At 32.1% G+C, this 22,522-nt stretch overlaps 1 protein-coding gene and 1 long non-coding RNA gene across 4 annotated transcripts; both read right to left on the bottom strand.

Annotated features, from left to right (window-relative positions):
• Positions 1–7,254: 7,254 nt before the first annotated feature.
• On the bottom strand, positions 7,255–15,945 carry LOC105319648 (uncharacterized). Of its 3 annotated transcripts, none has more exons than XM_066076715.1 (7): positions 15,793–15,945; positions 13,983–14,276; positions 13,409–13,495; positions 12,045–12,135; positions 11,547–11,704; positions 9,164–9,281; positions 7,255–8,703 (listed from the first exon to the last, which is right to left on the bottom strand). In XM_066076715.1, exons 2-7 carry the CDS (start codon positions 14,236–14,238, stop codon positions 8,106–8,108), a joined length of 1,308 nt encoding a protein of 435 aa, XP_065932787.1. In that variant the 5' UTR covers positions 14,239–14,276; positions 15,793–15,945; the 3' UTR covers positions 7,255–8,105. The 3 variants fall into 3 exon arrangements, with proteins under 3 accessions (XP_065932787.1, XP_011415562.3, XP_011415563.3); XM_011417260.4 differs by having other exon boundaries at positions 13,983–14,283; positions 15,793–15,944; XM_011417261.4 differs by having other exon boundaries at positions 13,983–14,258; positions 15,793–15,944.
• Positions 15,946–16,726: 781 nt separating this feature from the next.
• On the bottom strand, positions 16,727–22,469 carry LOC105319653 (uncharacterized). The gene is made up of 4 exons (XR_010711237.1): positions 22,378–22,469; positions 21,728–21,817; positions 20,374–20,509; positions 16,727–17,867 (listed from the first exon to the last, which is right to left on the bottom strand). It is a non-coding gene; the product is annotated as an uncharacterized lncRNA (long non-coding RNA).
• Positions 22,470–22,522: the final 53 nt, after the last annotated feature.

Raw genomic sequence — 22,522 nt, 5'->3', positions numbered from 1 at the left:
GCTATTTTTGTTCGAAGGAACAGGACGGATATATCATCTTTGACGATTGATTGTTATCATATAATGGCTTTTAAAGTGATGGGAATTCCATTTTGTTTAAGGTTTTTATGTGTACTTATATCGAAATTCTATGTTTACAAAAAATGTCGATATATTATATCTGAAAAGAATAAGATAAACTCCTTGATGTAAGCTCGCTTATCATTTATTAAAACTTGAGAGTATGCAATTATTTTTCATCTCAAAAAGATACATGATTATGAGACAGAGTAAAAATACTTGCATAAAGTAATTTAGTCGAGAAAAGGATACACTATCCTTAAAAATTAGTATAAGCAAACCATTTCACTAACCTCATCTTTACACCTTAGGGCTGATAAAGAAAGAGATCAATTGAATATTATTGGGTTTTTTATGTTTGTAAAATGTGAACGCGAACCCTTTTTTTCATTCGGTATGTGTTTCCTTCATTTTTGTTTAATATGAACAGATCTTTAAATCAAAGTCTAGGTATTAAAACAATGTTTAATCGTCTTTTTGAGAATAAGAAAATTTGGTCGAGACCGTACAAAGGTTTAAAAGAAGTATAAATCTATACTTATAAATTAAGTCTTTTTGTCAATCAACGTAAAACGTCTGCACCTGAGTAACTGCCTACACCTTTGATGTCTCAGTTAGTGTTATTAGATAATATATTGTCTGTAAGATATACAGCATAACTCGTCTATAACGAATTTCAAAGGACCATAGAAAAAACTTCGTTATAGCCGTAATTCGCTATACGTTTATAACGAATTCGTAAAAAAATATTATAGCGAATTTGTTATATGATAATCAAGGGTTTTTCCGGCTAACAGTTTTCTAAACTATCGTAAGTTATAAAATTAGTATAACCTTAATTTACAAAAAATGTCAATATAACCATTTCATTTCAATTTTTAAAAAAAATTCCGTATACTATTTGAATTTGAGTATTTTATATATGCATCTTAAAATTGCATGTTTCTTCAATGATATTTGAAATGGAAAAAATTCGTTATAAAAATGATAAAATACGTCAAAATTTTGCCAGCGGGGGTCTTAAAATTACTTCGTTATAGCCGTAAATTCGTTATAGCCGTGTTCGTTATATACATCAATTTTCTTTAGGTTTATATAAGAAATTTGCCGGGACATGAATAATAATTCGTTATAGCCGTAAATTCGCTATATCCGTGTTCGTTATATTCGAGTTTTGCTGTAGTTGAATTTTGTCAAAAATGAGAGTAAGGTGGTTGACAAGCTTTGGCAGATCCAAATTAGTGGGAGTTAGCGTCAAACTATATTCTTGCAATGAAATAATAGTGAATGATTACAATGAATAAAGGTAAATGGATCATACTTAATTAATACATAGAAGTTAACATTTGACAAATATTGAATAAATAAAATATAGCTATTCGTTTCTTGAATGCGCGATTTTAATTATGACAGATAAAAGCAAACTCAACGCGACCTCGTGCGAGATAATACAGTAAAACTTTCTAGAAAGGGGTTACCGTAATACAGAACGCAATTTGACAAATAAACGTCATGGCGGAAAGTGCAAGACAGGTTCTTCGTGCATTGCGAACAGACGATCATACCTTGGATGGGACTCTTTGGTTTATATAAAAAAAATTAATAAATAAAATGAAACAATTTGGTGCAATTTCAGCTTTTATAGAATTTTTTTTCCACAATGGAGTGCTTAGGATCGCGGTATGATACAATTATATAATGGCGAAAAGTGTAGGGTGAGATACCCATCGGGCGATACTTGGGATTTGACAACTTTGGTTTAACTTATGCAAATAAATAAGCATGTTTATTTGAATAAATTATGTGTGCCTTTTTTCATTTTTAAGGAATACGTTAAGAAAGCAACTAAGAAAAAAATCGGGCGCAGTGTATACGAAAGTTAAACAACAAAACAAGTTAAGAATTATGCCATTAATGTGGAAAGTAAGTTCACACGCTTTTATAGAATACTATAACATGCGTAGACTACTCATTTGTCCGGCTACTGTATATAAAAAAAGAAACATCCTGAGAAGCCTTGTTAGAAATTCTACAAGTTAGCATATATGTCAATTCTCAATTCCATGACCCTGAAATTCAAAATGAAGTTCCTTAAGGTCGTATTTAAATAATTCGATAAAAGATACGAGGCCAAGTGTTAAAAAATGTTGTTTTTTTCTAAATACAGATGCTAATTGTGACATTTATTTATTATTCACTGTGAACGAGAATAATTTAAATGCTACTATGGTAAACTGTGCATATATAAATATGGTTGTGATTTTTTTTTAATTTTATTGTATTATGTTCCACTACTTTTCAAACAAAATATATTTTTATTGATATTAATAAAAATGGTTATAAAACCTTGATTATTTTTAAAGAAAAACAATTTCACTGACAAAATCGCATGTTGGAGCTGACTTAAGCAGATAACGTTTGTTAAATGTTTTTGAAACCCTAATCTAAGGAGAGGGTGACAGTTTGCTATTTAAATTTTTGTATGACCTCCATTCTGAAAAAAAAAGCACCTACTATGTGACTGTCAAATCAAAGAGGCATACTGTCTCAAACCGTGGGAGTAATGCTGTTTTTATTTAATGTCAATGAATTTCATAACCTGAAACAATTAAGATATATTGTTCCTGTCTTGCGCAGCACAGTTAAGGCTGTAAATGGATTCCAATCAGACAAAACCTACGGGAAATTTGCATTATGACATCACAGTATATTACAAACATCGAAAGTACTTATTAATTTATCTATTAGCAAAATTAGTAGTTTGCTACCTATATAGTTTTGTTTTCATTTTGTTATAAGTATGCAACGTATAAAGAGACAACCTTCATGAAATACCGTATATCTTAAAGCTGAGTACCTAAATAAATCACTTTATTGCAAGGGCATACACTTACCTGATCCTCACAAACTGTTACATGTAAATTTGAAATATGTTATGTAACTTAATAACTTCTAAGATCCTTGTAAAATCTTACAAATTAATTCTTTTTTAATGGAATTAACCCTGTTACTTTTAAAATTATTTGACATATGCATTATAAATTACGGTTTCTACTAACAAATAATCTTATCTTAAAAAGTGTGCAACGTTTTTCAAAATCTACGCTATAACATCAAGTTATTTTATAATTCAGTTGCGAATATTGACATGATTATGCCCAATATTGAAGTTTTTGAATGACCTCAAAACCACAAATACATCTGCTTGTACCATGCGACTGCCATATCACGTGACCCCTATGAACATAAAATGTTGTACTGTTATTTATTTATTTTAGAAATATATAGCATATAAGTTACTGTTATTGATTTTAAAAAGAACTTGCCAGTTGAACTGAAGTATATGTGTTTTCCTCACAAAAATTTGCCGATATTTTTATTGGCCGCATTAACTGTACTGCGTGATGTACAAAAACGACGATGGATGTGAGAGGAATAATTGTTTCAACTCGTGAGGACTTTTCCACTGTTCTATTCATAATCCGAAACTAAAACTACAAAATACGAAACAAACATGGTTTAACATTATTCTTGTCAGACTATAATATTAAAATTATGGTACAATATCTAATTTCGTGCATGATACTGTACGTTAAGTTTAACTGATATTTCTATAGAAACATTTACAATGCTGTCTTAGCATACCATATAGATTGTATTTATAGCTCATTTCCTTTTATCTTAGAGGTTTTTGGTATTAACAAGTTTTTGAACATACTTTTACTTAAGACATTACAAGGAAGTACTTTTATAAGGGGTTTTTATGAACTTCCTGTAACGCTTTAATACAAAAACCACTTAATCGATCATTTCCAACTTCAAGTGTATTTTTTCTTCATATTGAGTGCTTGATTATGATAAACTCATATTAACATTAAGTTCCTGCAAGTTTTCAGCATCATAATAATTAACTCTGATGAAAACTGGGTTGATGTCAAAAAACTATTACGAAAAACGCAATGTGCCTCTTTGCATCCAAACACTGTTTATGTGTTGACACCAAAACAAAATAAATAATTCCATTACTTGTCGTAAAAAAATCCAAATCCAAAATCGGGGATCTCTCTCTCTCTCTCTCTCTCTCTCTCTCTCTCTCTCTCTCTTGTACTTTAGTCTATTACTTGAAAGACTGTAAACAGGGAAACATTTGCCCCGTTTTATTTCCGCCTATTCGCCTTTGTTATCAATGAGCGAATTCAAGACTGGGCGAATTACGATGTCTCAAACCATCTCTCTTAAAATAAATCAGAGCCTTGGAAAATTAAAGACAGGACAAAACTTTTTGCATGTGTCTTGCCTTGGTGTCGATATTTCGATATCGTATTGATGTCGATTTTCTAACATCAAATAGGCAAAAATAAAAATAATAAAGAACAACATCGCTGTCGATGTCGTAATATTGTGTACGATATCGTCGATATCGACATAATTGTTATACAAATTATCCGGTTCAATACCGCTGTCCACATCGTCATTTTAAGTACGTTATCGTCGATGTTGTCACCAGATTTTGTCTTGAACATGTACATGCATGTCTTAGACCCATTTCGTCACAGTTAAATACATCTCATTCATTGGTGTGACAATGTCACTTCAAATAGCATTTAAAAAAAAGGAATGTGTTATGATGAGATAAAGGACTATCTTCGGTATGGACAAATATCTGCCCCCAATTTTAACCAACTTTTAAATACTGTTGCATAAAAATCAAATCTTTTTAAATCAATTATAGAGGATGCCCATCATTTAAATCTAGATTTTAGTTACCATTGCTCATACGTTGTTTTTCTATGACGTCACATGAATGACCATATTTCCCGCAAATTTGCAAATCAATGAAAACAATTTCAGTTTTTCTTTATATTTTGCATTTGGAATTATCGAGTGCAAGTTTACTCAAATACGAATTTAACAGATGCTTTTATTCATATAATTATACACATCATATTAAAAATGGTAGTTGAGCAACCCTGCGCTCGATCCTTTCCAGTCGAAAAACCGTCGGAAAACACCCATATTTTCTACAAACCATCAATTTTACCAATTAAGACTATCTTCATGATGTCATCTCTACATTATGACGTCGTTGTAGTAAAAACATTTTACACACCTATTTTCAATTAGATTTCAACTATCTTCCAACTTATTTTTAAAGCTCTGTATAAAACTTTAATTTTGGAGGGCAAAAAATGCAGAATACCACACATAGTCTTTTCATGTTTTGAGTGTATCTCTCACTTTTTTAAAATTAATAATGAATGTTTTTCATTATACTCTGTCTTACACCCTACTCCCCCCCCCCCCCCCCCCCCGCATCCAAAAGATATTCACGTCTGGTGTGTTTTCCTTCCTGCATTTATAATCTTCAAAATTCAAATGAATTGATAATGATTTGATTGGCGGCCAATTTATTTCTTAAACTTGTACACTTTTAAACCATCAGAAGTGGATGTGCTTTATAAGGTACAATATAGGAGTGTTTGATGACGTTGAAATAGGTTTCGACCCATTATAAGATGGTCGTGAAATTCAAAAATATATATACCGTGAGAATTGAAAGAATTAGATGCAAAATTCATATTATCAATATTTTGTAATTTTCTGTAAAAAAAAAACCCAACATTTATTTAGTTTTAATGTATCATTCTTTACGTAATAACAGAAAAAAGGAAAATGTACTGATGAACTTGGATAGAGTGACATTTAAGTATTATTCATCCTGTTGAGAAATGATCGCAAACTGTTTTGTATGTGTACAGAAAATTAAGTAATAATTTTCAGATCCTATTTCTCCTGTGTATCAACTAACTCATTTTGTTTATAAATTAATTGTCAAAGGGTATGAGAATCAGAAATGAATAAATAGTCTGTTTTTATTCAGAAAACATCAGTAACTACTATACAGTACCGATCAGACCCAACCTAGCAAAAAGTAAACCCCGACTATACACTGGGTTTACTTTCTGGATTTACTTTGGGTTTACTAAAGAAGACACAAAGTAAACCCAGAGTGGAGACAGAGAGTTAACCCGGCAAAAGTATACCCCTGAAAGCAGACGCTCACTGTGTATTCGGAATATACAAGGGGCAGGAATTACAGGCAGTGAGATAGTAAGATAGAAGACAGACCTGCTTCACACTTCAATGCATAAATTTGACCTCAATAGCTTTTCCCAAGTAAACCTAAAGTAAACATCGAGTAAACCCAAAGTAAACCCCGAGTGGACCCAAATTTTCTAAAAGTAAACCCAAAGTAAACCCAGGGTATAGCTGGGGTTTACTCTGGTGTTAGGTTTGGTATGATCTGTACTGTACCTCAACACACAATCTGTAAAATTAATTATAAAAGTACCTCACGATCGAGTCAGGATTTGTTCAAGATTTCCACACAATGTTTTTGTTTTTCCATGTCTGTCTCCCAATCGTCATTATACGAGTGTTCTCAATATATGCAATGATGGAAACAATGTATTGGGAACAAACCTAGTTTTTCTATACCGGTATTATAGAGGATAAAAAGATTTCTGTTTAAAAGTGGTTGAATTAGCGCTTAAACGTTCACTGTTTTATTCTACAACACATGCATGGCAAAGCCATATTTTATTCTGTGGTTTCACCAATATTCGTTGAATACCAATTTTCATGGATTTCGTTGTACAGGTAATCAACTTAATTACATGTTCATTAATGTTCAATTTCTACTAATATTTTTTAATGAATGGATCGTCGATCGCAAATTTACGTACTCTTGAAACTGTATGTTCACTTAATCCACGAAAATTGATACCCTGGAATATTGATGAAACTACAGTAGTCCAAATGTGATCAGCGCTCATATTCTTCGACGCCTTAAATCTGTGACCAGCAGGTAAGTAATACTCGATTATTTACAATAAACACTATAAAACTTTTTTTTCTGAATATAACAGAAGGATTATCATATACAAAATGTATACAATTTGTAAATAGTAAAAATACATTTAAGTACAGATCGACAATATGGAATATGTTCAATATTGTATAAACAATTTATTTTTAGTAATCATATTTTGTTGATTGTTTGTGGTACAGGATGTCCCAGAATATCTGATATCATTTACTCTTTAAATAACTTTTGATTACATTTACATCTACAAGAAACTAAAAATCAAGCGCATATTCATACTTTTTTCTATGGAAAACATTCAAAACCACTTTAGTTTGATTTGAAATTTTATGACAAAGATCTAAATATACAATATGTATAAATAAAACCATTTAAAATGACAAAAACGCAACTGTCCACAAACTTTTGGGACAACCCTTGTATATGATATGAATTTTAACTCAACAAATTTCACAAACATTCATGAGATTTTCACAAACTGAGCATTGATCATAAAACCACAACAAAATGAGAGTGTGTCCAAATGACGTCCTTTTTATCAATAGCAACGTCAATTTGATGAGTAAAATTCCTAACAACATCCCATTTGTACGGATCTAATTTTCTCAAATCCTCTCGATACTTAAAAACTGTCTTATTTGTTGAGTTGTTTCCCCAGGGGTATTCTTTATTTATTATTCGTACAACTACATCAGGAGTCTGTGTTTGGAAATACATGTTAAAAACAAAAGATGTCTTCTCTCTTGTTCGAGCAATCTTAAAAAAAATCAATTCAACCAAAGAAATTTCATGCATTTCTGTGATATCATCCATGAAGTCTATGAAAAGCACGTTTTTCTTTAAAAGGTTTGTTTGGAAAAATAATGAACTATTTTACTTTTTATTTGAGTTACAAGGTTTGGCCAAACGTTATCTAATTTATATAATGTTCAAATGGTATCAGATATTCTTGGACACACGGTACTTTGCTAGAAGCGCCACATACAAATATAATTCAACAGTCCAATAGAACGCAAAGATTAATTGGTGATAACACAACCTCATTGGTTGTAAAGTTATGTTCAAAATGAAAATCAATACTAAGTTATGCATGTTCATTTCCTATCCACTGATCATATGGATAATTTGGAATAGACTGCACTTGCCAAATCTTTTTTTTTCACAAAAATTCATTCAAAAAATCTTTGTTCCACTTCTCGTATGGGTGTTTTCTCGTTTTTTCATCCCTTCCATTTACATTATCGGTCTCCAAAGATTCAACTGAAAACGATGCATTTGGTATAGAAAAGGTATTTGTATCTCTGACAATCTGTGCAGGTTCTAAGTTATCTTTTCCCTCTATATCAGCATCGGTGAAAGTCGTGTTCTGATCTGGATCATGCCTGTAATTGGTTGCTATTGCTTCCTCGAAATCCGCTGTTCGATTCTGATGGCCATGTGGCCAATCTCGATCTCCATTGCCTCCAGTTCTGTATTCATTCAGGAATGTGTCGTCTGTTGCCTGTTCATAGTTTTTTCTTCTCGTTTTAATTAAAGGGTCTGTGTTCTTAGATTTTCGGATATTTTCGGAACCGTCATATGTTCCGTTGCCTCCTGTTCTGTATTCATTTAGGAATGTGTCGTCTGTTGCCTGTTCGTAATTTCTTTTCTTTTGGCCTGCTGTCCCTCTAGCCGCCATTGGTTGATTCATTTCTATGCTAACGGGCTCAAATCTAGAGTGACGTGGTCTGGCATAGTCAGGTCCTGGATGATTTAAGCTATAAGATGATATTCAAAGATAAAATTTCAATGTGCATATGATAAAATCATACTATAACAAAACTTACTACACATGGCACAATGATTCAGCCCCAATGTTTAATTTTGCCTTAATCATCTTAAGTACAAAAAAAAATATTCTTTCGCCAATTCATTTAGACTTTTATCATAGTTATATTTTTTTTATTTTAGTATAATATTATAGATCAATATAGTCCAATTAGAAAGTGATTTTCTGTTAAATGCATTGCCGTTTTTAAACAACTGTTTGAAATGCGAGATCTTATCTGCTTTGCTATAAGTGAACAAAAAATGATTTGAATAAATCAGCATTATTTATATTTTTCAAAAAAAAAACTTTAAAAAATCCAAACAAACAAAAATATAAAAAAAAGGAACATGAAACATTGATATTACTAGCGAAGTGCTTTGAGTTAAAGCTTATTGAATCGATATCACCTTATCTTTATCTTCCTTCGCCTTATCATTCCTCGAGCAATCAAAATCGCTGCTACTATGATGACAACAGCCAAACATGTCCCTATAATAATACCAATATATAACTGGCCTGGACGGGCTGTCAAAATAAATCACAGAGAGGGTTAGTTCAAGGTATCTAATGTATAATGAAGGTATATTGAACAATTTTGAATCATTTTATACTAGCTAAATACATATTGCTTAATAACAATGAAAGTGAAATAAACCAAATGCACATGACTGACAATATAAAAGAAGCCGGTCATTTTGCACCTTAAAATTTTTGAAAAAATTATTTCCCTTGATGAAAAAAAAAATCCATTTCGTCAAAATATCTGCGGTAAATGATTGATTTTATTTGACATTTTAATAAAAAGAAAGTTTATGCATGTATTAACCAAGAGAGTTTTACGATTTTGTGTTGCTTTTTACAATATCTTATAATTAATTAAACATACGTTGCCCATAAACTTCAATGCAAAGTGTATTTAATAAATATTTTGAAAATTCTATTGGTGAAGTTTTTTTTTATATAATAACACTTTCAAAATGATATCGGACCATTCATTTATTAGGTACAACATGTTGTCGTCATACATTGAATACCTTAATTCACTTTTGTTTAATCCAAATTTATGGGCAACAATTTTCGTTGGTTTAATGCCAACCACACTTTCAAGGATACGTATGATAATAGCACGAACAATGATCATGTCAATACAATGTTTTTAGAAGTTGTATTTTATTGAACATGTAATTTCGTGATTCAACTAAATTACGAAATCAATGAAAATTGATGTTTTACGAATATTGATGAAACCACAATACTTTGTATGGATATGTAACAAAGCATTTAATCCAAAAAAAAAATCTAAGAACAAAGTGTTCTTTTTAAAACAAACCTGTATGTTTGAAAAAATTCTAACTTTTTAATCGATACTATTTACATATATGTGACCCAACTTCGAGCTCATCTGAATCTATTTAATGTGAGGAAAATAATAATTTTTATTAACTTGTGTTGTGTATTTTTGTAGGTTTTTCCCCTTTTCATTCCGATATTTTCTATATTTTTTTTATCTTAATTTTTGGACTAAATGTCATGATTAAAGGGACTTTGACACGATATGAGATACAAAAGTTATTTTTATTTGTTTATGTATAGTATGGTTTACTGGTGCATTTTGAATGATTGACCAACCTATTGAATGTTCAAGTGAAGTTACAAGCGAGACACAGAGGTAAAAATTGATTTTTTTGTAAACAAAGATCGAGTCTTATAGTTATTTACAAAATTGTAATGTAGAGAATTACCATTTCTTAGACATAATGACACGTAGAAACAATTTAAACAAATTCAATATCTTCATAAATACTATCATCAACAAAAGAAAGATACATTTGACTGAAACTTAAACCAATACTTTACATAAAAAAAAGTTTGTAGTCGTATTATATAAATAGTGCCTGTTTGGGAGGGTAACAGTTGAAATTGACACCCCGAGAAAACCATTGTCAACCGACGCGAAGCGGAGGTTGACAATGGTTTTCGAGGGGTGTCAATTTCAACTGTTATCCTCCCAAACAGGCACTATTTATTTTGTTACACTGAATGTCTTAATTTTAAAGACAATTTTACTGCCTTTATATAGGAATAACGTGAATTCTACAGCGAACCGTACGCGCATAATTTGCGCGCATGTAACATTTTTAAATGTTAACCGTTGCTAAGTGCGTTGCTAACGCTGAGAGTAATAGAAAATATTATTAACTGCGTCTTAACCAATCAGATTTCAGTATTCAACATGAAAGTATAACAAAAAATAATTAGCATAAGCCAAAAGAATTTTAAAAATAATTGATCGGTATAGTTAAAATTACGGAAGTTAAAATTGTAAAAAAAAAAAAAAGCGAAGTTAATGCATACAGTTTAATTAATTTATTGTCTATTTTAAAACGTGATTTAAAATGGAATAGTTCCAACGCACACTCATACTTTATAGAATAATATGTGACAATGTGACATCTTTAAATGTTCAGCCCTTGATAATTATAAACAGTAATAAACTATATTTAAGCTTTTTGAAATATTTCCTTTTATGCATCAAAATATCTCATTTGTAATTTAACAAAATGTAGGAGTTTATTATGACAGTCAACTCTTCACGTCGATTCCTATAGTGACGTCAGCAAACCTGCGAGCTACGTTAAATCAATTATGACGTCATAATGAATGTAGGAACAAAATGACACTCTGAAGTCATTTACTATAGATCCCTACCCTAATAAATATTTAACTAAACTGTATTGAATAATGCGATGCGACATGTATTATATGTCTGCGAATTTGTCCCCTTCTTACTTGCAGTCTCGATTTGGTATGCTGTCGTTTGTTCATAGGTGGTATTACTTTCCTGTGTGATGGACACACCAGCTGTTGTGATATCTGTGATATCTGTGATATCATCAGTAATGTCTTCCATAGCAACGGTTATGTACGTCACATTCTCATAGTCAATTCTGATATACAACAAAAGAAGTAAGTTTTCCGTTCTGATGCTATCTGTTCTTATTCAACTTATTCAATAATATACCAAGTGATGGGATTAAAAAACGAATTTAATAATTTTTCCTTTAAAACGTCGATCAACCGATCGGCAAACGAATAACATACAGAAAAACAAATAATTATGTAAATGCGTTATTTCACAAAGGACAAAATATGAATTTTTTTTCTAATGGTTTCCCAGCAAAAGAATTACATACGAAGAAATAAAAAACTATGTAACTGCTTTATTTCACAAGGGAAGAAATGTTTCTCTTTTTTTAATGGTTTCCCAGCAGTTGGTTGAATACTTACACAGCTTGATCTGTGGTGTTTCCGTACGCTGCTTTGTTCGATTTATCATAATGTCTATTGTCTGTACTCGTTGTATCATCCCTATCATCGACTACAAAAAAAACCACCAAAAAAAAACATTCTTAAGCATTTTTGAAAGATATAGTCTCATTATTGCAAAGGTGTGTGAATACTGATTGACTATAGTCTGTATCAGAACACTGCTTCCCACGCTTTTTGACGAAATTTAACGAAAAAGCACATACCTGTCAAAAACGTACAATTAATCAAAATAGGGGAATTTCCAAGATTATGTCATTGACACTTCATTTATTTTTACCCGGAGAAATTAACATGATCGAGGACAAGTTTCTTACGGAGATTCATAATGGGAAATATTTAAATATTTTCTGCATTCGGAATTACTCGGAACACCTCGCACAGTGTGTCACCGATGTCATCCTGGTGTATTCTTTTTGCTGAAATGCAAAATCCCCGTAGACTTTCAATTTATGTTGTGTACTGAAATCTGAAGCAGTAGAGGGAGCGCTTTAAAACAGATAATCTGAACTGTTTTCATTCATAGTGGAAAAACGTAGTTTGGACTCAAAGGTATATAGGATTATCGAAATATTAGCAGAAAGTGATGGAAGCAGAAACTTGGAACAGGGTATCACAAGTGTTAGCGCGTTATGAACATTTGTATGCACACAGCGTTTCAGTTATGAATCTATATATTTCAGAAAACTAGGATTAAACGCTTATATTAACATTTCAAACGTCTTGCCTTATCTGCAAATGTTATACCTCAAAATTACCGTATATTTTTAATTGAAAGTCTAATTTAATGGAAGAGACACTGCGACAGGTACGTAGGTAAGGGAACATTGATTATGGCCTGTGACGTTGCACTAAACATGCAGCGTTCAACATTTGTGACTTCTTAATGAAACTTTTCCTTGTCTGTGTTACCATGTCTGTGTTATGATGTTTTATCTGCAGTAGCTTTTCACATTATTTACATGCAAATATTATGTGGAGTGAAAATATATGAAATAGAATATCGTACTTGAATATTGAATTTTACGATAATGTAAGGTTACTGGTTTTAAGTCTAGCAGATAATAGTCAATATTTTTGTTAGTGGTTATATCCATTTATGATTGAACAAAACCAATCAAGAGGCAATTGGTAAAAGCAAGAAAGATGGCTGTCCGAAAAAATTTGAAATGTGGATAAATAGGGAGAAATTTTGCTTTTATTCCATTTTTATTTTATATTGCCCCACCCCACCCCCACAAAAAAGGGAGGCCACTCATATTTTTATTGGCGTGAAACTTTTCTTGGAATTGTGATCGTGGTTCGCATGGGCAAATAGTGCATACTTAGTATGGATATCGACTGCCTCCGTTTATTGCTGTTGCTATCAGTCAGTTCACAGGTGAAGGTTCCTTCATCTTCATCTGAAATGCCTGAATGATAGACATGTTTTATATTAAGAAAACCTATCTTCACGAAAAAGAGGCATTGAATCAATAGTTTAAAGATTGAATCCGTCGAAATTTATCAGCTTCTATCGTACATGATGAACAAAATATGTTTGTGTAAAACATACTTAATGTTATTCTGTACGTTTTATTGATTTAAATATCGCTTACATGTGATACTCTTTGCATCCATGATGTGTTTGCAAAAACAAAAACGTTTCTTTGCTATAAACTGTTGTAATTTAGTCTTATTGTCAATAATTAACATCATTATGCATGTATATAAATACATTAATTCTGTTCCAGTTTAATTATCACGAACATATTTTGAATTTGCAATGATCTTTATGAAATAAAGAGAATGCGTTATTTAATCTTATTACTTATCAATAGCTTTTATATATCGGTTACATTCTATCATCATGCAACACCGTGTTAACTGCCTCACTATACAGCACCAACTAGCACTCACCAGTTATCTGTAATCTAGACAGTATCTTTTCTTGACTTGCCACCTCCAACTGAACGCTGTATCTTCCATCGTCAATGACGTCATTGTATGATTTTGTGATCCTGACGTCATCTTTAAACCAGTTTACTGAAAAGCTATTCACGAGGGTAAGTAGGGCAATATTAGATATAAGACACTTGACGACAAGGGTATCCCCTGATGCAAGCAAACTGGAATTGGCCTGGATGCTGAAGTTCGGGAACCCCGCGGTTTCCATCAAAACGTAAGACAGTCACACTAGGAAAAGAAGAATCTCTGAAAACTGATTAAAGGTTCGTCTAAGTATCAGATTCATAACATTGATAGAGGAAGTTGTGCCATTAAGTCAAGTGAATGTTTACTTTTAAGCGCTGCATGCTAATTTTGTGATATCGTCGGTCCTATAACACACCAAGCATTGCAGACAAATTGAATTCCGCGCGTAAGCGCTCTATAATGGGCATAATTATGCAAACGTTGATAGCTTCCTATATTACAGTGTTCAAGAAATCGCGATGCATTTTGTGACACATTTGAAGCAACCTTTGTAGTTTAAAGCACTTAGATTATAAACATACTATAAAATATTCCTTTTTCGAAAAAATTAACAAAATAAAACTAAAACGTAAACATAATATTTGCGTTGGCTGCAGACATTCGATGTCTGTTATATCTAGTTTGCAACATATAAATAGTATAGCAAAGCTATCGCTAAACCACTGTCTGAGCTCTGCTAAAACATACTTTCCAAACCAATACAATGGATATAGGTTTTTCTAAATTTGATATCATAGGTAGAACAAGTTTAGGAAAAGTATTAGAGGTTTGCGACTACTAGCAAACAGCTGCCTAAATAAGTGTTTGGTAGAGCTCTTTAAAAAAATCAATACTGTCAAGAGCAAATAATCTGTTAGCAGCATTTGCCGAACGCTTGCGGCAAATTTTTATAAAACATGTCATTTTTGTAAGTGATATTTTTTAGACTTTAAGCATTTCGAACACATTTAGATGTCAAGTCAACAGGCATTTAGCTTCACACTATATAAATGTGGGAGCTAGAAAGAAATAGTTCGGGGTCCAAATTTGGTGCTTATGAACAGTCTTAGAAGGGTCTTAGAAAATTGCAGTTACAGAGACATATAACCTCTTGTTAAACGAAAAATGTCGATCGAGAAACTTGTATTTTAGAAGTAAATACAGTAATATTGCATAATATTATTGAATACTAAGACATCAGTTTCACACAGACAGGACAGGTCTATCATCATTAAAGCACTTAAAGTAATAGAAAGAACAACTGAAGCAGTATTATTCCAAACAATATTACGATTGATCATGATCGAGTGATTGCGTTTAGAAAACAGTATGTCACAATTTTTTACTCTTTGCTTATGACGCAAACATTTCCAAAGCTTTCTTAAAATTATTTTATTTATATATGAAAAAAAATCCAAAGAGTAGTTGGTTAATTTGAAAACAATAAATTGAGATATTTTAGACTGAAATGCGCGTTATGTACAGGAGTAAGTAAATAAGTCAATGTTTAGCAATTACCTAAATCGTACTGGGCTCTAGGTGGACATACGTGTGACATAGAAAAAGACATATATCCGTTCCCTCTCAGTTGATTTTCTTAATAATTCAAAATTATTCAATGGGAAATTTGTGGATAAAATGAAAAGAAAACAAATAAATTTCAGGGGGATAAGAATTAAAGAAAGAAAGAAATAGCGAACGAAAGAAAGAAATAACGAAAGAGAGAGAAAATGAAAGAAAGAAAGCAAAAATTTACCCAAACTAGATTTGGTTTCAATCCTAGCCTATCATCCTATACTTCCCCATCCAACAGAAAACACTGGACATGAACATGTTTCCAATAATAGGCCTTTTATTTCGAGGAAAGGAAGTTAAATTATTTTCATATACTTCACTAGAGTTGCCGATCAGATATATAAATCCACTCTGAACTTGAAAATCACCGAATATACAATGACTCAGGTAGTCACTGCGGTTACATTTTCCCGATGATGATATACCTAAATAGTATCCTTGTATTTAGGCGAAAATAAATTTATTGTTTGTTTGGAATTGCCTTCTGCCTCATTGACCCCCTCCCCCCAAATATCATTTTATTGTAAATACAACAAAGAACTTTTTATATGGAGATTTTCATTTTTCACCAATTTTTAATAAATGTAAAAACTTCATGTGTGAAGATTTCTCCTCATTGTCCTCCGATCTGTAATATTGTGTTTAATTGTCTGTCTGTCTATCTTCATTATACAAGATTTCCCAAGATATGCAATGATAGAGACCATGTTTTGAGAACAGCCTAGTTTTCTATACCAGTATTTAGTAGTCACAACGATCTCTTTTATTATAGTTCAAATGCCGTCAGTGCTCATTTAATTCAGTGCATAAAGGATGTTGTTTACTCAGAGTTTGGGTTCTCAAATTCGGATTGTTATAAAGGTATAACAATTAATAATAATAGGAAATTCGGACTAAATTTTGCAGATAATGTTTTCCTCTAAAACATTTTTGGAAGTACATAAATATTGACAGTTATGATTTTATATTTTACACAATATCAGATGTTACATAATAGTAGTTCAAAATTAAGACTTTTTTGCATTTTATTCTATTTTTTAAACAATCATTTGAAATTTTAAAAAATTAATCATGATATAATAGTGACATTATTATCGAATATTTTAAGCATAAATAACCCCCATAATAGTCACATATAAAATGTACCTTTTTTCACAAAATTATCTACATTTCATCAACATGAAAATCTGATATCACGAACTTTGACCTTTTAAAGTTATAAAATGGGACCGGCAAAATCATTTGAATTTTATTTACAATAAAAACTACGAAAACTTTTTTTTTTCCAATAGAATGGGTTATAATATAAAAATACAAGTAAGTTGTTAACGGTATGAACAGCAGCTTGGTTATCTAAAATATATGTACAATGCATGTATATAGTATGTTTTTTGATAATCTGCTTTATAATTTTTTGTTGTATTTTATTAGAAACGCCACAGGTATTATTCAAATGTTCAATGCAACACAAAAAATAATTGCTGATAAGACTACCTCATTGGTTGTAAAGTTATGTTCACAATGAAAGTCATTGCTAAATTATAGAAGTTCATTTCATATACAGTGATCCTATGGATATTTTAATAGACTGCATTTGCCTAGTCTTTTTGTCACAAAAATTCTTTAAACAAATCTTTGTTCTACTTTTCATATGAATTTTTTCTTGTCTTGTCATTTTTTGCATTTACATTATCGGTTTCCAGGGATTCAACTGAAAACGATGCATTTTCTATAGAAAATGTACTAGTATCTCTGACAATCTGTACAGGTTTAATCTTATTTTTTCGCTCTAATTTAGCAAAGGTGAAATCCGTTCTTTGATCAGGATCGAGCCTGTCATTTGTCTCTATTTCTTCCGCGAAATTTGCTGTCCGGTTCTGTAGGTCATGTGACCGATCTCGATTTCCATTTTTTCTAGTTTTGTATTCATTTAGGAATATAACGTCTGTTGCATGTTCATAGTTTCTTCTTTTCTTTTTAATTAAAGGGTTTGTATTCTTAGATGTGTCGATATTTTCGTAACCTTTAGATGTTCCATTGTCTCTAGTTTTGTATTCATTTAGGAATGTAACGTCTGCTGCATGTTCATAGTCCCTTCTTTTCTTTTTAATTAAAGGATTTGTATTCTCAGATGAGTCGATAGTTTCGTAACCGTCAGATGTTCCTCTAACCGCCAACGGTTGATTCATTTCTATGCCAACATCCTCAAATCTAGAAGGCTGTGGTCTAGCATAATTTCGTCCTGGATGACCTAAGCTATGAGATGTAATTCAAAAATAAAATGGATTATGTGTTTCAACAGGTGAATTAACGTAAATTAAATATAAAAAAAATGATATGGAAAAATGATCATGTCTTCTCTTTGACTAATAAATAAAAATTAACCAGATTCAATTTTATGTATATATAATAAAATCATATAATAATAAAACTTACTAAACGTTGCACAATGCTTCATTTTGCAATATTTACATTCAGTGTATATTTCCCCTTATGTTTGCATTGAAAATTTGCGACGTTCAATTTCCTATGAATACATTTTGCTAATTCATGAGCCATGAGCACAAATAAAAACGTCACCACGTGTTTTGAGTATATTTATTTTTGTAAGAATAAATAAAACGTTTAACTTTACAAGATCAATTTGATATGAACTTTTGAAATATATTTTATTACAGTGGCGTCGGAAGCAAATAAAAAGTGTGGGGGGGGGGGGGGGCTAGACTAATCCTCAAAAATCTTGACAAGCAAAAAAACAAAACAAAACAAAACAAATAAACAAACCTAAATAAAATCATGAAAATCCTAATCCTAAATAGGGTGGTGGGGGGGGGGGGGGGGTAAACCTTAGTGCTTACCTACCAATTTTTCCCCCCAAATCATGACATTCCTAATCCGGGGGGGGGGGGGAGGAGCTATCCCATCTTTTCAAGGTAGATTTCAGAACAATAATCTTTGCTGCAAGAAAAAGTGTGTGTGGGGGGGGGGGGGGGCTTAACTCTCTATAATGCTATGTGTCTAATGGTTAGGTCTAACCTTGCAAAAAAGGGGGGCGCTAAGACCCCCCCACCTAGCCCCCCCCCCCCCCCCCGGTTCCGACGCCTATGCATTAAATCATATCTACTCCTTAATGAGATAGATATTTCTCTACAAAGTTTCTGGCACGATATTTTTAGCTGCGGGAGCGTACTAAATAACATGTTAATATGGCTGTTCCATGTTTGTTTTTTATCCCTGACTGAGAGCTTATATAATGGTTTTACAGTGACGATACACATGTATTTAAAATAAAAAGAACAACATCAGTTCGAATATAAATAGAACCATTTAATTCTTATTTTTGGATGTCGTCGGTCTTATTGGACACCAATGCGGTGCAGACATATTGAATACCGCACGTTAGCGCATTGGTGTCATAGGACCGACGACATCCAAAATTAAGCATTTACTGCTTAATTAATCATCTTAAGTACTAGTAAATATGCTTTCGCCAATTTCTATAGACTTTTGATTAAATAGTTCAATAGAGTTCATTTAAAAAGTGATTTTCAGTTAAAAAGACATTACCGTCTTTATAAAAATTATTTGAAACACGAGCTCTGATCTGGCTTGGTGTAAATGAAATATAAATACAAAAAATATGAGCATAATTAATTTTTCATAATATAATAATGAAAAATTTTATTAAAAAATAAAATTTCTTAGCATAAATAATATTTTTATATTTAAAAAAAAAAAAAAAAAAAATTGAAAAAAAAGAACAAACAAACAAAATGCCAAGGGGCCACATCGCTCACCTGAACAACAACAGCCTTAACTATAATCAAATTACATGTATAGTATGAACCATGATTTAAACAAAATTGAATCTACACTATGTGAGGATGCTTCCATTCCGATTTGACCTTTTCTGGTCTAATAGTTTTTAAGAAGAAGATTTTCAAAAAAAAATTCTATATATTCCTTTGAAAAAATCCATTCCCCCATTGTGGCCCCACCCTGCCCCCGGGGACCAAAATTTAAACAAACTTGAATCTACACTATCCTAGGATGCTTCCACTCCATATTAAGCTTTAATGGTCCAACAGTTTTTGAATAGAAGATTTTTAAATATTATCTCAATATATTCCTTTGTAAAAATTCATCCCCCATAGTGACCCCATCCTACCCCCGGGGACCATGGTTTTAACAAACTTGAATCTACACTATCTGAGGATGCTTCCACTCCAATTTGAGCTTTTCTGGCCTAATAGTTTTTCAGAAGAAAATTTTTAAAGATTTTCTCTATATATTCCTTTGTAAAAATTTATCCCAATTATGGCCCCACCCTACCCCAGGGGACCATGATTTGATCAAACTTGAATCTACACTATGAAAGAATGCTTCCATGCAAGTTGCAGCTTTCTTGCCTAACAGTTTTTGAACAGAAGATTTGAAAAATAACTACAAATTTTCAATAATTCTAAATTTTATCCCCTTTAAAGAGGGTGTGGTCCTTCATTTGAACAAACTTAAATCCCCTTCACACAGTGGTGCTTTGTGCCAAGTTTGGTTGAAATCTGCCCATTGGTTCTGGAGAAGTATATGAAAATATGAAAAGTTTACAACAACGACAACGCCGACAACGCCGACAACGGCGACAGACAACGGACAAATTTTGATCAGAAAAGCTCACTTGAGCTCAGGTGAGCTAAAAAGGAACGTTAAACTCGGGTATTAATTGCAAGATACTTTGAATTTACGCTTATTAAATCGCTATCACCTTTTCGTAATCTTCCTTTTCCTTTGCATATATCGAGTAATCAAAGTTAATGTCAATGCCACTACTGTGAGGATAACACTCACTCCCATCGCTATAGTAATACCATCTGTTATAGTGAAGTCCTGGCTTGGACGGGCTGTCAAAAAAAAATCACAGAGGAGTTAGTTCATTGTGGTTTCATTGAAATTCATGGGCACCAATTTGCATTAACACTTTCAAGGATAAGTATGATAATTCACGAATTAACATTGATCATAACAGTTATGAGAATTATACAATTATTGCGGTGGTTGTTTTTTTTTTAGGTCAATACGATTATTTAGCTACCCAAGAAGTACAATATTATTGAATATTGTGCTTCGAGGATAGCTAAATTATTGTCTTGATCGAAAAAAAACCCAGTAATTTTTATTTTATTATATGATTCAGCAACGAATTAATAAAAATATCAGATTGAGTGTTTCCAGCAAAGATTTTAGTTTGAAGCCATAGCCGAACAAATTGATAAACGCGATAGTTCATTGGAAGATCTATTTTTCGTCCAGTGTGGAGAAAATTAAATTTTATATTGACCTCCTTGGTCACGTGCAGGTAAATGTAACGTGCTATTTTTCTATAGAGTTGGATATGAGTCAAGTTGTTTTTTCATTAAATATTTAATTTCGTTGTTCAGCTAAATAACGATATTCACGAAAATTAGTATTCGGCAAATATTAATGAGACCACAGTCTTTACATGGATATGGAAAAAAAACCCATTTAATCCAAAGAAAACCCCCATTAAAACAAAGATTTAAAAAGCAACATGTTTGAAGGAATTTTAACCTTTCAATTCGTATTATTTCCATATAAGTGTCCTAACTTTGAGCTCATCTGAATTTATTTAAGGTGAACAAAAGAATGAATTTAATTAGCTTTCGTTTTGTTTTTGTGTGTGTGTGGGGGGGGGGGGTCCCCTATTCATTCCGATATTATCAGCATTTGTTTTCTTTTCTTTTTTTCCGAGTACATGTTATGATTAAAATGCGGTGATAACACATTAATTATACAGACAACAATAATCATATCAATGGAACAGAACATTTATAATTATGGTTCTATTAGCCAGCAAGTAGGTGTTAGCCAATAATTCGCTTAATAAGTATTTTACTAAACTACACTGAACAATGCGATGCAACATGTATTGTATGTCTGGCCCCACCGTCACCAACATTTTTAAATCCCTCAGCTCAGTCCTCAACTCAAATTCTTAAATGAAAAGTGCATGAATTTGAGGTAAAAACTCAGACTTGAGGCTGAGTAATGACTTAAGGAAAGTTGCTGGGGCGGGGCCTGAGAAACTGTCCCTTTCTTACTTGAAGTCTCGACTTGGTATGTGGCGTTTCCGTAAGCTGCTTTGGTCGATGCATCATGACCCGCCATGTCTCTACTATTTGTATCATCAACTACCAAAAAAAATTCTTATGTATTTTTTGAAAAATATTATGTCATTTTTGCATGGTTGTGTGTATACATGTACAAATTGACTATATTCTGTCCCAGTTTACTGCTTCCCTCACTTCCCTCAATTGACGAATTTCAAAGAAAATACACATACCTGTCAAAGAAGTACAGCTGAAATCAAAAGAAGGGGGTGGGGGGGGGGGGGTACAATATTAATTCATTGACACTTCATTTATTTTTACCCGGAGAAATTAACATGATCGAAACCAGTTTTTCACGCAGAATTATAATGGGAAATGTTAATATCTTTTCTCCATTCGGGATTATTACTAGTACTTTTTATTCTGAGACCTCATAATAATTTTTGAAACCCCCCCCCCCCCATGCAAATTTTCACATTTTTCCTATAGTTTTGTATTTCTGACCTAAGTATTTCTTTCACTTTGATATATATGAAAAAGTATTGTAATATGTCACCAAATTGCGAAACGAAAAAAAAAAAAATACCTCGGGGTTTGTGTCTATTCTGGAACAGAAAGAAAGAAAGAAAGAGAACATTTACCCAGTCAAGATTTCGTATTAATCCTAGCCTATCAGCCTATATTTTCCTGTCCAACGGAAACACTGGACATTTTTTGTAATACTTAGACTTTTATTTGGAAAAAAGGAAGTTACTATTAATGTACTTTACTATTGAAATGTACTTT

Source organism: Magallana gigas, chromosome 1 (assembly GCF_963853765.1).
Source record: "Magallana gigas chromosome 1, xbMagGiga1.1, whole genome shotgun sequence".
Lineage (NCBI taxonomy): Eukaryota > Metazoa > Mollusca > Bivalvia > Ostreida > Ostreidae > Magallana > Magallana gigas.
This window is presented reverse-complemented; position numbering and strand designations above follow the sequence as displayed.

Bases quoted from the DNA above. Each gene is read 5' to 3' on its own strand.
- LOC105319648 (XM_066076715.1), bottom strand. From the start codon at position 14,238: ATGGAAACCGCGGGGTTCCCGAACTTCAGCATCCAGGCCAATTCCAGT. The intron at 11,705-12,044 runs GTAAGTATTCAA...GTTGTATATCAG, and splicing joins AACACCACAGATCAAGCTGT to AATTGACTATGAGAATGTGA. The intron at 9,282-11,546 runs GTAAGAAGGGGA...TTATTTTGACAG, and splicing joins ATACCAAATCGAGACTGCAA to CCCGTCCAGGCCAGTTATAT.